At 38.8% G+C, this 13,531-nt stretch overlaps 1 protein-coding gene across 1 annotated transcript; it reads right to left on the bottom strand.

Moving 5' to 3' along the window:
* Positions 1-11,585: 11,585 nt before the first annotated feature.
* Positions 11,586-13,310, bottom strand: LOC111919117 (flocculation protein FLO11-like). The gene has a single exon (XM_023914733.1). The coding sequence runs from the start codon at positions 13,308-13,310 to the stop codon at positions 11,586-11,588; it is 1,725 nt and encodes a 574-aa protein (XP_023770501.1).
* Between the last annotated feature and the right edge of the window lie 221 nt (positions 13,311-13,531).

The raw sequence follows: 13,531 nt of genomic DNA, 5'->3' as shown, positions 1-13,531 counted from the left end.
AGATGACAAAGAAGATTCAGCAGGTCCGGAGTAGGTTTCAGACTGCTTAGAGTCGGCATAAAAGTTATGCCAATAAGCGTCGATCAGACCTGGAGTTCCAAGTTTGGGATATGGTTCTCTTGAAAGTGTCGCCTTGGAAGGGCGTCATCCGATTCAGGAAGCGGGGCAAGTTGGGTCCCAGGTTTATTGGACCGTTTAGGGTTGTTGCCCGGGTGGGCAAGGTGGCGTACCAGCTGGATCTTCCAGCTGAACTCAGTCAGATCCATAACACTTTCCACGTCTCCCAGCTGCGCAAGTGCCTGGTGGACGACTCAGCGGTGATACCCTTGGAGGAAATTTAGGTTGATGACAGCCTGAATTACATCGAGCGACCTGTAGCGATCCTTGACCGGAAGTCGAAGGATCTGAGGAACAAAATAGTGGAACTCGTGAAGGTGCAATGGCAGCACCGTAAGGGGTCGGAGTGGACGTGGGAGCCGGTGGACGAGATGATGGAGCATTACCCCGATCTGTTTCAGGAGCGAGCAGCAGACTTCGAGGAAGAAGTCTAAAATAAGTGGGGGAGATTTGTAGCACCTGGTTCTTGGTACGTATTTTGTATTTAATTCTTTTATCGATTAGCAATTTTGGTCTTGGACTTGGCGAGTCGAAGGACTGACTCGCCGAGTAGAAGTGGGATGAGACGCGGAGTTTAAGCTATGGACTCGGCGAGTCGGGTCCCAGACTCGGCGAGTAGCCGCTGTCTGGACAAAAAAACCCTAATCCAGGGGTTTGCACCCTATTTAAATGACCTTATGCAGCCTCCATCACTCCTTTATGCTCCCAAACACCCCTCACTGAAACCCTAGCCGTTTTTGGAGCAATCTAAGCCTTGTTGGTGGATTTTGGTGTTTGTGATCTTAAGGAAGGAAGGAGAGAAGCTTGAGGAAGCAAGTAGAGATCAAGGGAACCTGAGTTTGTGCACCTTCTTCAGCTCATTGAAGGTAAAATATTGTGACCTTTCTCATTCATTTGTTAGATCCCTCTTTCGGGAGATTTAGGGCTTTTATGAGCCATTTTTGGTGGCCAACCACGTTTGCAAACAAGGTTGGGGGCATCAGCTTCTAAATCACATCACGAAAGGAGTCACTAGGCAGATTTAGGCTGCTTTTGCACCCATGAAAGGTCCCATGTGCCATATGAGCTTATTTTATGTCCTTTTGAGCTAAGAGTCCCATGAAAGCAGGTAAAGTTTGTAACTTTACATGCCAGATCGATTGTAGAAGCTTGGTTCTATCTTTTGATCAAAGGATGTACATCAGAAAGCAAAGATTTAGGGTATGGACGTGACCAACTCGGCGATTCCATTCTTGGACTCGGCGAGTCTAAGGGGTTATGTTCCATTCTGTTGAGGGTCAAAAGGACCCATTTGAGTGTGGAAAGGTTTTAAGGGGTCTCCGGGGAGTGACCCAACATTCTGGACTAACCCATTGATCTGGAAGTTCATGGGACTCGGTGAGTGCATGAAGGTGCTCGGTGAGTCCAAGGCAATCTTTATAGAACTCGATGAGTTGTTCATCAACTCGGCGAGTCGAGGACAAAACGTGTTCATCGGATGAAGATTAACTCGACGAGTTGTTCATTAACCTCGGTGAGTTGGATGAAGAACCATTGAGTATTAGTTAGGAAGTGAACTCGTCGAGTCAATGCCTAACTCGACGAGTAGAGACGGGAGTAACAACAATCGACTGGATATGGCTCGAAAAGTTGGCAAGCCAACTCGGCGAGTCGGGTCAACTGGAAGTTGACTTTGACTTTGAATTGACTTTGGTTTGGAATCGGTCAGGGGTAAAATAGTCATTTTACCTTGGGAATAGTATCAATGTCTGATTAAGTGTTTTATGGAAATATAGTCGGGGGATCACCGGAGCAGATGTCAGACATTTGCGGATCACATTTTCAGCAGCCAACCTTTTGAGGTGAGTTACCTTCCAGTAGGGGTGGGTCTAAGGCCATAATGCTGGCCCACCAAGTAGGAGTATTTTAGAAGATTATTGTCTTTGTGATAGTTATCTTGGTATGGATACGTGTTTGGTTATGAGATATATCTGTATGATATGTTACGTGTGTGATAAGGATAGTTTTCCCTGACAGTGGTCCTTAGGACCGAAGGGTAGGTTAGTACTTGGATATGCCTGATTGTATGCTTATACCTTATTGTTGTATGCTAGTAGTAGGGGGTGAAATAGACCGTAGTTACCAGTTGAAAGATACCGATGATTATTACTAGTTGAAAGATACCGATGATGATTACCGGTTGTAAGATACCGATGAAGACTACCGGTTGAAAGATACTGATGATGATTACCGGTTGAAAGATACAAATGGTATTGTATGGTATGTGGTATGAGGGGGGAACCCACTAAGCTTTGTGCTTAGGGTTTAAGTTTTTGGTTTCAGGTACCTCTTCGTCTAAAGGGAAGGAGCCGGCGGCGTAGCATGACATCACACACATATGATTTTCCGCACAAAGCTTTTTGGGATTGTATTCTGATATGATAATTGTTTATGACGTGGGTTTCGATCATGATACATTGTTTTATGAAATGACGTGTTGGCACAATATTTTCTAATGAATGCTTTTATGAAATAAATAATTAAAATGAAATTTTTTGGGCTTGAATTTTTGGATGCTACAACATGCATCACACCCCCTCATTTTTTATAAAACTTCTTTTAGAAGTTAATTTTTTTATTTTCTTAAGAAAATTATCATTTCCTCAGTTTGAGTTTTGACACACTCGAAACTATGCCCGAATCCCTCAAACCAAGACTCTGATACATACCTGTAACGACCCAAAAACAATGGTAAATTTTTCTTTTTAAAAACTAGTCAACTCGTCCATTAAATTGTTCATAATAAACATCAAGTCATAATATCTAACCTCAATCAATCATAATATCCAAACTCAACCACACATATTTCTTATTTTTCGTTCTAACCCTCAAGCGTATTGACACAGCCAGAGAGTTTACAATCATAAATGATTATGCAGCGCCACTCATTCCTTTTTCCTTGGTCAACTTCCCCAACACCACAACTACCATCGTCACCGTCACCACCACCTCGCCAACAACCGACCACACTACTGCCATCTCCGTCCACTATACCGCCACCACCTGTTCCACCTCCACCTCCTCTCCCACCAAGCACCATAATCATATATGATTAAGCATTCTCTGCACAGACATATATATATATATATATATATATATATATATATATATATACTCATGTATGATTAGAAATATTTGTATAAACATGTATAATCATATAAGATTATACAACTCCACCATATAATCATTTATGATTAAGCATACACCGTTGCTGCTAGTATGCTGGTGCGTTAGAATGACAAATTACAAATATGTGGTTGAGGTTAATTCTCAAGATCTATATTTTTTTAGAATCACAAGTGAACCGTCCCACATATACATCCTTCCTAATAAATAAAGATCCTTTTGCCGCATTTCACATTCTCATCCATTTTGCCACATATAATTTTGTGGTTATTTTAAATTAATTTTTATTCCACATGTCATTTTACGGTTTTTTCATTTTATTAAATTGTAGATAGTATTTATATTCAATAATAAATGCATGTCAATTTCATTAATGAACTTTACTTTAATTTACTAATTACCAAATTAAAGTTTCATCAATTTTATTTATTTATTTATCTAAATTATTTGCTTAAATTTAAAAGAGAAAAAAAAACACTTCAATTTTTATAATTCAATATTTTTTCACTTTTCTTATAAATTCACATTTTTCAAATTTTTAGAATTTTGTATTTAGTTTTTTTTTAAATAAACATATATATATATATATATATATATATATATATATATATATATATATATATATATATATATATATATATATATATATATATATATATATAGAGAGAGAGAGAGAGAGAGAGAGAAAGAGATAGAGATATGTAAGTTCATTTAAGAATGAAAATATGTTTAGAATATAGAAAAGTGTGGGGTATGGGTTGTCGGTTGACAAGTATAGGGAGGGATGATAGCAAGAACAGTGTGTACTGTGAATTTATCATTCCATTGGCATGATGGTGTTACGACATATCGTGAACAAACATATATGCGACTTATGTGGGTTGAACCCTCCAGGTTTAGATCATGTATTATATGGATGTTCTAACGGCCCAAAATTAATGGTAAACTTATTCTTTTTAAAAACTAGTTAACTCGTTCATTAAATTGTTAAGAATAAACATCAAGTCATAATATCCAAAGCATCAGATACAAATATATCGAATGTGGAAATCATGAGGGGAGGATGTTGTGCTATCACATCGGGCCCTTCCCTTTGGAACTGGATGTACTTGAACCATAAACATAAACTGTAACCATAAAGCTTATTGAGTTCCTTCAAGCACCATATACCACACATGAAAGAAGATAATACTATGGCCAAAGCATAGTAATAGTTTCCTGCCATAGGTCAAACCATGGTCTTTCCATTCAGTCACGAGGACTAAATCTAAGTCTTGCATACAAATTTCAGGGGCCAGAACCTGGTGTTTCAGAAAAATGCCTGGGGCCAGATCCTAGTCTTCCATCTCATCATTACAAGCATCCAATCATTCTACACAACAAACAATGGGATGGAATGTGTACCTTCTAGCCATGGATCTTGTGAGGAAACTCACCTCAATTGCTGAAAAACCCAGATAAACACTCGGGCTGTTGAACTGGAGAAATCCTCGAGCTAACTAACCAACAGAGCCCCAATTAATAATTGGGACATTACCCAAAACTAAAAACATACATTACTTGCCTAATGTCAAAGGTAAAAAGGGCCAAGTTACTCTTTTAAGCCCATTTAAATCCTAGGCACAACCCCTAGGATCATCCAAGGTCGAATATGGGTGAAACATCAGAAGTGGCCCAATATCATGAAAATCTATGGTCCAGCCCAACAAGCAAAGCACAACGATTAAGGCCCAAAAGTCAGCCAAGTTGGACTGGGTTGTACGCTCGGCGTACCAACCGGTACACACAACGTTGTCAGCCAAAGTGGGAAAATCACGACTAGGATGCAGTACGCATGACGTACATGGAGTTATGCCCAACGTACGCACCCTTAATTGAAACCCATGAAAAAATTTCTTAATGCCTAAACACCCTATGATGAAAACTTATGTATGATCTCACTAAGACCCCTAAGGCCATAAAGTTGCAAATTTTATGACTTCGCATGGCTACAAGAAGCCCAACACTAAAAGCCTGACTTACTTAACCCTTTTCTACACCCTAACTCTTGGATGGGGACAAATCAAGGTCCAAGCTTGCATTTTTATGAGTTAAATGCATTAAAATGTATGAAAGGAAACCTTGAAGGCTTAGGAGTTCCTATTACTCACCAAGCTCTAGGATTTAGGACAAAAAGGAAGAAAATCAAGGCTTAAGTAGGATCTAAAGAAACATAAGCGAAGTTTAGATCTTTATACCTCCAAATGGTGCACAATAAAGAGAAGATGTTGGATCCAAAGTCTTGAGAGCAAATCTTACTCCTTGAAGGTCCTTCTTCCTAACCAAGGAAGCAAACAATCACTCCAAAACCTCAAAATGCTCAAAATAAACTAGGGTTTGCAAGGAGGGTCGATCTTGGGATGGAGGCTTATAAAGGGAAAGGTATTGGGGCCATAATGGTGTTTAAATATTGTACAAACCATAAATATTAAGGTTTTTGTCTGAATGACATACGCCTGACGCACTGGAGTACACGCAGCGTACTGGCGTGGGGCTTAGTATGCTCAACGTACCAAGGTGTACGCCCAAAGTACTTGTTAGGTCTAAATTTATGGTTTATACTTTACTTTTCTAGGCCTTTATGGTTTTCGGTCTAGGGCCAAAATTCCCATTAGTTTATTTGTTTTTTTGACCGAAATCACATGTGGTTTCGGTTAGGCTATTGGGTTTTTAGTTTGGGGTTTGTACTTTGGGTCCATATATATATATATATATATATATATATATATATATATATATATATATATATATATATATATATATATATATAGTCTTTAGAGGCGTGAAAAGGAGTGAGAAGAGAGGGGGGGGGGGGGGGACGTTCAAGGGGACTGCAATATTGTTTAGGACGTGATTAAGAGAGAAAAGAAGAGAGAACGTGTGTTATCAACATATTATGTACTAGACTATATTGAATATAGTGTGCATTGAAGATTAATTATCTTGTGTTATTGTTCTTCTTCTATATTATCTTGCATCATTCACTTGATTAGGATTCCGCACCGTCAAGTGAAATCGATTGATTGGGACTTACAAGTGGTATCAGAGCTTGGATCTGTATCAATCGATTTGGCAAGTTTTTTTTGAGAGTTTCTTGGATTTTCTAGCGTTTTTTATTTATGTTTTACGAAATTTTGGCTCTTTGTTCTTCGTATTTTTCATATTTTTGGAGTTTTGATCGAGTTTGGCATTAAAAGTTTGAAAATTTTGGGTTTTGGCAAATTTTGGGTGATTTTGGTTATAATTTGCGAGACCCCGACGACTATTCTCGGTCTCGAATGAGGGTTTCAGCAGCGTTTTCGGCCAGCAACGGATTTCGGTCTGCAGTTTGCGGTGGAGCGTCTCGTAGGTTCTCGGTGGAAGGGTTTTTGGTGCGAGGTTCTTGACCTCAGAGTTCTCGGCTCGCACGTGTTCTGTTTGGATTTTGGCTTTTGATTTCGGCCTGCTGTTTTCGGTGCGAGACTTCTCGGTGTGGATGAGAAGCCTCACGATTTAGGTCTAGAAATCAGATTTTTGGTTTTAAAGCCTCATTTTTGGCCTAAAGTTTTGACTTTCAAGCTTGCATTTTGACTTTCAAGTTTGACTTTTGACTTTCAAGTTTGACTTCTAACTGTCAATTTTGACCTTTGACTTTAAAGTTTTCACGTTTAACCTTCAAGTTTGACTTTGAATTTTGACTTTCGAGTTTGACTTTCGAGGATTCAAGTCAAAGGGCGTTTTTGGTAAACTATGAGTTCTGACAACAGTACAAAGGAGGTTAATGAAGCTTCATGTTCTCAGTCCTGTGAAGCTAAAATTAAACTTTATCGTGATCAACATGAATTATTAATTAGAGAAATTGAGGACCTAAAATATGAAGGATATACTCTTAGGAAGGCCCAAAAACCTCTGAAAGAACAACTAGAGGCCAAGACAAGAGACTTTAGAAAACTTCAAGAAGAATATAGTAACAAATGTGAGAAATATAAATATGTTAAGAGACAGCTTTCCGGCTTGCCTAATGAGCTTGACACATTGAAAAATAAATTTGAAAATGCAGATTTTAACTTCAAAAAATTTGATGTGTCAAGTAAGAAAGTTGACACTATGATTGAGAACCAATTAAAATTTAAAGATAATCAAAATAAGGGTCTAGGGTATCACAGTGTTCCAGCTTTAGTTAAGATTGGACAATCAGGCCCAACTGAGAATATTGAGATGAAGGATACTAATGATTCTACTTCATGTGCCGGTAAAGTAGTGGAAGATGAAAACAAGGAGAACATAAATACTTTTAGTTTTGTTGAATAAGGAGAACTCTGAATATGTTGCTTCTAATTTTGTTACTTCTAATAAACCTACTATTGGTAAATATAGGCCACCAAAACAAGCGAAACAGACTGCTTGCTGTAAGTGTGTTTGTGGGAACAATCAGAGACAAAGCATGGGCACGGTACCGGGGACATGCAGAAACAACTTCTACGTGAGGAAAAACAGACTTGTTTCCACTATGGAACACCTGGACACATTGCCTGAAATTGTCCAAGTCGTGCATATGCTCCCTACTATGCACAAGGTTGGCAGAACACACCAAAAGGGAGATTCTCCAAAAGAAACCCTTCAAGGTCAGAATTGCGCAATGGTGACTGGAATGCGAAGAAGGGCAAGGATCAAACTCCCAAGGTCAAGAAGGGAATGTCGGATAAGAAAACATATTCAAAAGAGTGTGTTGTTCGAAAAAGATCGGTTAGATCGAAGTCATCTCGGCAGTCGGCTTTAAGTTCTAAATAAAGTACTGAGGCATCCATCCGATCAAACAAGAAATGGGTTAAACCCGACTACAGATGGGTACCAAAGGTTCATACTCCCAAATTATTTAATGATTCTAACATTTCTTCAACTTCTGTATGATAAACAGGATATGTCATGGGAGAGAGTACCTTGTGTAGATGATAAAGGTCAACCCAGTTTCAAAATGGACTGGGTTCCAAAGACCAATTAATCTCGCACTTTATGCTGGAACAGCTATGGAGGAATATCATCAGACTTCAATTTGCTGATAATGGTTGTTCTAGGCACATGAAAGGAGACATCTTTCAACTGCACAAAATTCAAAATCTTAATTGAGGGTATGTGTCCTTTGTAGGAAAGGATGAAAGAAGAGGATCACAAATGGGGTTCGTACTTAACAGCCTGTTGAATTTTGAGTTTGTTAACTTTGTTCCAGAATTGAAACAGAGCTAAGGCTGAACATGTTGCTACATCTGCGTGGTGTTCTCAGAGCATCTGGATGCAACTTCAATTGTTGAATTACGGTTTGAGTTTTCTTCTCGATACTTCTAAATTTTTCTAAAAATAATTTGTTTTGAAGACAATTTTTTTTTAAAAATTTTTGCATTTTTGTTATTTTCCTTTCTTCCCCATGCCCAAATTAAGGGGGAGAAATCAAAATACAAAAAAATTATAAAAAAAAAGTACAAAAATATGTTTTCTTTCATAAGTGTTTGGGGAATGATATAAAGTTTAGTGTTAAAGGGAAATCAGATATTTGTGTAATGCACTGAAATTAAATTGTTTAGACTCTGTGTTTAATGTGCTGATAGGCACGAAGGATTCAAAAGGACTAGACATAGTTGACAATAAAAGGACTTGAGAGTGTGGAGTTAGATAGTTTCATTTGGACTCACCATACGACGCTCAGATAGATTGAGCAGTGACATAAACAGGGGAGCCTGTGCAATACATGAAAGTCATATGTATCTAGAACTGTGGCTCAACATTTCTTTGATGTACGGACTTATGTCCTTAATTCCGGTACTGATAGGGTGACTGGGGGTTCTGATAAAGTAGGTCTGTAGGAAATTATTTTCTTGCTTTCTATTTGTAAGTCATATGTTGCCTCCTTTGCGCGATTGGAAAAGATCCAACCTTGAATGCAACATATGCAACTCTATCTCTATGTATCTTGTTATCTATGCAATTCTTTTTATCTGTTAGCCATATGTTCTCTCCTCTGCGTGATTGGAAAAGATCCAACCTAGAACACAACATATGCAACATTCTACCTCTCAACCCCTCTATCTGTGTTAGTCACATGCTATCCCCTCTGTGTGATTAGAAGAGATCCGACCTACCGAACAACATATACATTTCTATATCTATCTTTTCTCCTAATGATTGACTACTCATCTAAAGTAAGGAGTTCTTTGGAAGTTTTTGATTAGCAGGCTATGTCAGGAAGTGGGCAACACGTTCTAGTGCACCTGAAATTAAACCATTTAAAAGGTTGTCTGTAGATCTCTCTGCTGAGTTTAAGTGGACAACAATATCCTTCATCGGCGTCAGCTAAATGGTCTATTTAGGAGTATAGGTGCAAATTTCTTGTCACTTGTAATCTGTCCAACTTACAAATATCCTTTGTGTTTAAGTGGACCACAATATTGCACTACAAACAAAATTACATTTAGTGGCACAAATATATTTATACCGCTATACATTGAAAATCTAGTAGCCTGCTTCTATTTCCTTGGAAATCAAGTTGCCCGCTCTTATTTCCCCCTAATTTAGTAGTCGCCCACCCAAAACTTAAAAAAAATGGTCTCGATCATATAACTTAATCTTCGTTCCATGACCTAGTTCCTTTCCCAAATTCTCATCGATCTCTACTCACTTTCCATTCATTCGTAAGAATACTTGTCGAGTTCTTCCAGCAGCTTCTCTCAACCATCTCCGATCCTCTCTTTATTTTTTGAGTTCCATTAGGGCTTGTTGTTAGGATACGAACAACCTGTGTTCCAATTAGGGCTTGTAGTTGGATCCCTCCACGTTAAAATTAAGAAACGTAAGTTGTTTATGTTCATGTATTTTCTAGTTTTTACTGATTGCATCATTGTGATCTACTTCTTTTCATCAATAGGATGTACTGGTGTGTTAGAATGACCCTATTACCCAAATTCAACAAGGTAAATTTCCTTTCAGTTAACTGTACTTGCGTTTATGAACTGAAATTACATAGATTATCATTTCTCATTTCAACAAGTTTTTGTTTTGGTTCTTCAAGTATGTATCTTCCAGCCATTTCCCGTCATTTGAAACCTAACTCTCTTCTGCTGCCCTGTCTCTCTTTCAAATCCCTAATATTTTACCGCCATTATTGCTTTTTGAGTTGAAATCCCTAGCCGCCATTGACAATTTAGAGCTACTTCATTGAGCATCAGTAGCAATTTCATACTTTTAGTAACCCTTGCATTTAGCAATACCGATAGGCAGTGAACTGTTAGAACAAAGTTCTATCAGGATCGATAGATTCTAAGCAACTTAATAACTAAGAACATAATGAAGAACACAAGTATGGCTTTGAATAAGTTGTATAATTTATACTTCGACACCTCAGAAGAGCTCGACTAAGAACTTCAACTGTAGAGGTGTTCTTGGGTTACACAATAAGAATGTGATCATCAACATTATATAATGCATACATGCATGCATATATATAACAACCCTACTAGCTAATCTAGAAAATCACGGATGGACAGGCCCAATTCGGATAAAAAACATAAAGCCCAAGACGCAACATAAACAGACTCAACAATCTCCCCCTTTGCGTCTTTGGAGCCGAAACCTTAATTCTGTTTAGTAACATAAGACTTCTTCACAGTCTTAAACATTCTCGGTATGATGGCCAAAAGATGATACCGAAAAGTAATGTACCACCGAAGCATATCTGTAAAATTCTTCTTGTCAGCCTCTGAATTCTGCTTGCACCGATGTATTATGTTGATGATGTGCTCCAAGAAATCAGTGGAGAATAAGTGTTTATCTACCATAGCAAACAAGAATTTGTGACCTTCTCCTTTAGTAAACATCACAGTGAGATGTGTTGAATCAATTTGACCTGACTTCATTCTGTTCACATCCCCTGGCTTCGGTGTAGGCTTGACTGTTGGCTTCTTGTTCATAATCTTTGCTATCTCCTGATCCATAGTCTCAACTTCATAAATGTAGGAGTCCAACATTCACTTTAAGTGTTCAAGAATTGGCTCATATTCAGTTGGATTTGTGAGAATAATGTTGTATAGCAAAATCCAATCATGGGGATTGAGATTAGGAAGATTTGCAAGAGAGACAATCGACACTGTGTTTGTTGTACCACGATTGATCTTGAAATTGACATTTGTAAATCTACCAGCAGGTGAAGGTTTGAGAACCTTGACTCTAATGATCTTCTGTGCACTCTAAGTCAGGTACTGCGGTTGGCCAAACTTGAGATAAAAATCAATCAGCTCTCAATCTATCTTTGGATGAGGAAAAGGAAGCTCCACAGTTGAATCAAAACAATGGAACGTGAATGCCTTCCTTGTAATCGGCATATCAAACTGTGAGTCCTTTGAATTATCACAGTCAAACAAAGCAAGAGGTTCCAACCAAAAGACAGATGGAAACTGTATAGCTTGATTGACAAGTACTTCCTTTGTCCACAAGGGAAACAAGGCCTTTTTACAATTCAAGGCATCTTCTTCTTCCTTGTTTCTCCTTTCCCTCTCCTCTGCTTCTTTTAGCTCTGGTTCCCTCTTCTTACTTTGAAGAGCTTCAGCAATAGTTTCACCAACATTACTATCACTGTCATCAGCAGTCAGCTTTTCCTTTTCATTTGGACCAGAACTTGAAGCTACATTATCCTTTAGTTCGGTTGGGTGAACAGTCTCTGTTTCAATTTTCACAGTTACTTTCGGTTGATCACTTTCTGTCTTTACAAACACTTTCGTTTGATCAACACGAACACCTTCTCCTCCTTGTTTTGGAGGTACAAACCTCTCAGAAACACCATTCATTTCATGGAGCATGGCAAGGGCAGGAATCAATTTGGTGGTAAGATGATTTTTGATGGTGAGAGTCAGGATGGGATCATGAGCACCTAGGAGATTGAGCAACATGTCCTTCACATCACCAGCACAACTCCGAAATACAGCCCTTTCTGTCTTCAACAAAGAAATTTCTTTCTTTGCTTGGGCTAATTGCACCTTCTGGACTTCAATGGTAGAGGCTTTTTTAGCAAGATTTGCCTTTACTGCACTTTCAGTTGTGAGGTCAACTTGAAGAGAGGCAAATCGAGAATTCACTGAACTTAAAAAGGAAGTGTTCTTAGTTTGAAGAGATGATCTCGTAGCTTCAAACTTGGTGCTTTCTTCCTGAAGGGATTTCGAAAACAAATCCACAGAGGCTTGTATCTTCACTGCACTTATATTGGCATGATTTTTCAAGGAGTCTAGAAATATCTGAGTTGTATGAACAACCTCAGTAACATCAGTAAGTGCCTTTTTACAGGAAGAAGTAGACGCATCAATAGCAGACGTGGATTTTTCAATGGATGAGGTGTATTGTTCAATAGCAGTCTCTAGAAAAGCCTTAAGAACCACACCACTATAGGCCTTGTTGTCTTCAAGCAATCGATCCAGCTTGTCATGAATGCCCTGTAAATGGTGACTGCTGACAGGATCATCATTATCTTCATCAGAAGGAAGGCGATATGGACCGAAGTATGTAGAGTCATACTCATCATTCTCTCCTCCCAGAGTGGCACAATAATCATTTGATTTGGTAGGGGAAAGAGGCTTAGTGAAGACCGGAGGTTCGGTTGTAGTAGTGGTGGCCCCTGTATCCGATACGTTGACTCCCACTGTTGGGTCAGGAATTGTAGTGGTGGTGGATTGTGAAATTATAGGATCTGGTAATGGTGAAGTGGAAATGGGAATGGTAGTAACTGGTGGAGATTGTGGTAAAGAAATAGTTGGTTGTGAAGTAGTGGGTGGAGGATCAATGGGAACCGAAACTACAACTGTATGTTTTGGGGATGGAGGTGGTGTTGGAATTTTGGTATGGATGGTTTCGGTTGGAGTTGGGGATCTGGGAGGAGTATTACCTCTCGATGATTCATGATGAACCTCTTCTTCGTCATCTTCTTTTTCGTTATCTGAACTAGAAGGAGTGGGACTCTTGGACCTTCTCGCCATTTTCTTAAGCTTCTTGGGCTTAGAAGATTCTCCTTTATGAGATTTACGTTTTCGAGACTTGGAGGATTTAGTCTTATCCTCTTCTGTGGACTCCTTCTTAGTAGTACGTTTGCCTCAGTTTCCAGGCTTGTCTACTGCATCCAGGGCAGCCTACTGTTCTGGATTAAGGACTCTCGGTTCTTTTGGAGGAAGTTTTTTGTATTCCGCCATAACCTTACTTT

The sequence above is a fragment of the Lactuca sativa genome, chromosome 7, assembly GCF_002870075.4.
Source record: "Lactuca sativa cultivar Salinas chromosome 7, Lsat_Salinas_v11, whole genome shotgun sequence".
Lineage (NCBI taxonomy): Eukaryota > Viridiplantae > Streptophyta > Magnoliopsida > Asterales > Asteraceae > Lactuca > Lactuca sativa.
Note: the sequence above shows the minus strand (reverse complement) of the source record. Positions and strands in the feature narration are given on the sequence as shown.

Coding starts and splice junctions, on each gene's coding strand:
- LOC111919117 (XM_023914733.1), bottom strand. CDS start 13,310: ATGGCGAGAAGGTCCAAGAGTCCCACTCCTTCTAGTTCAGATAACGAA.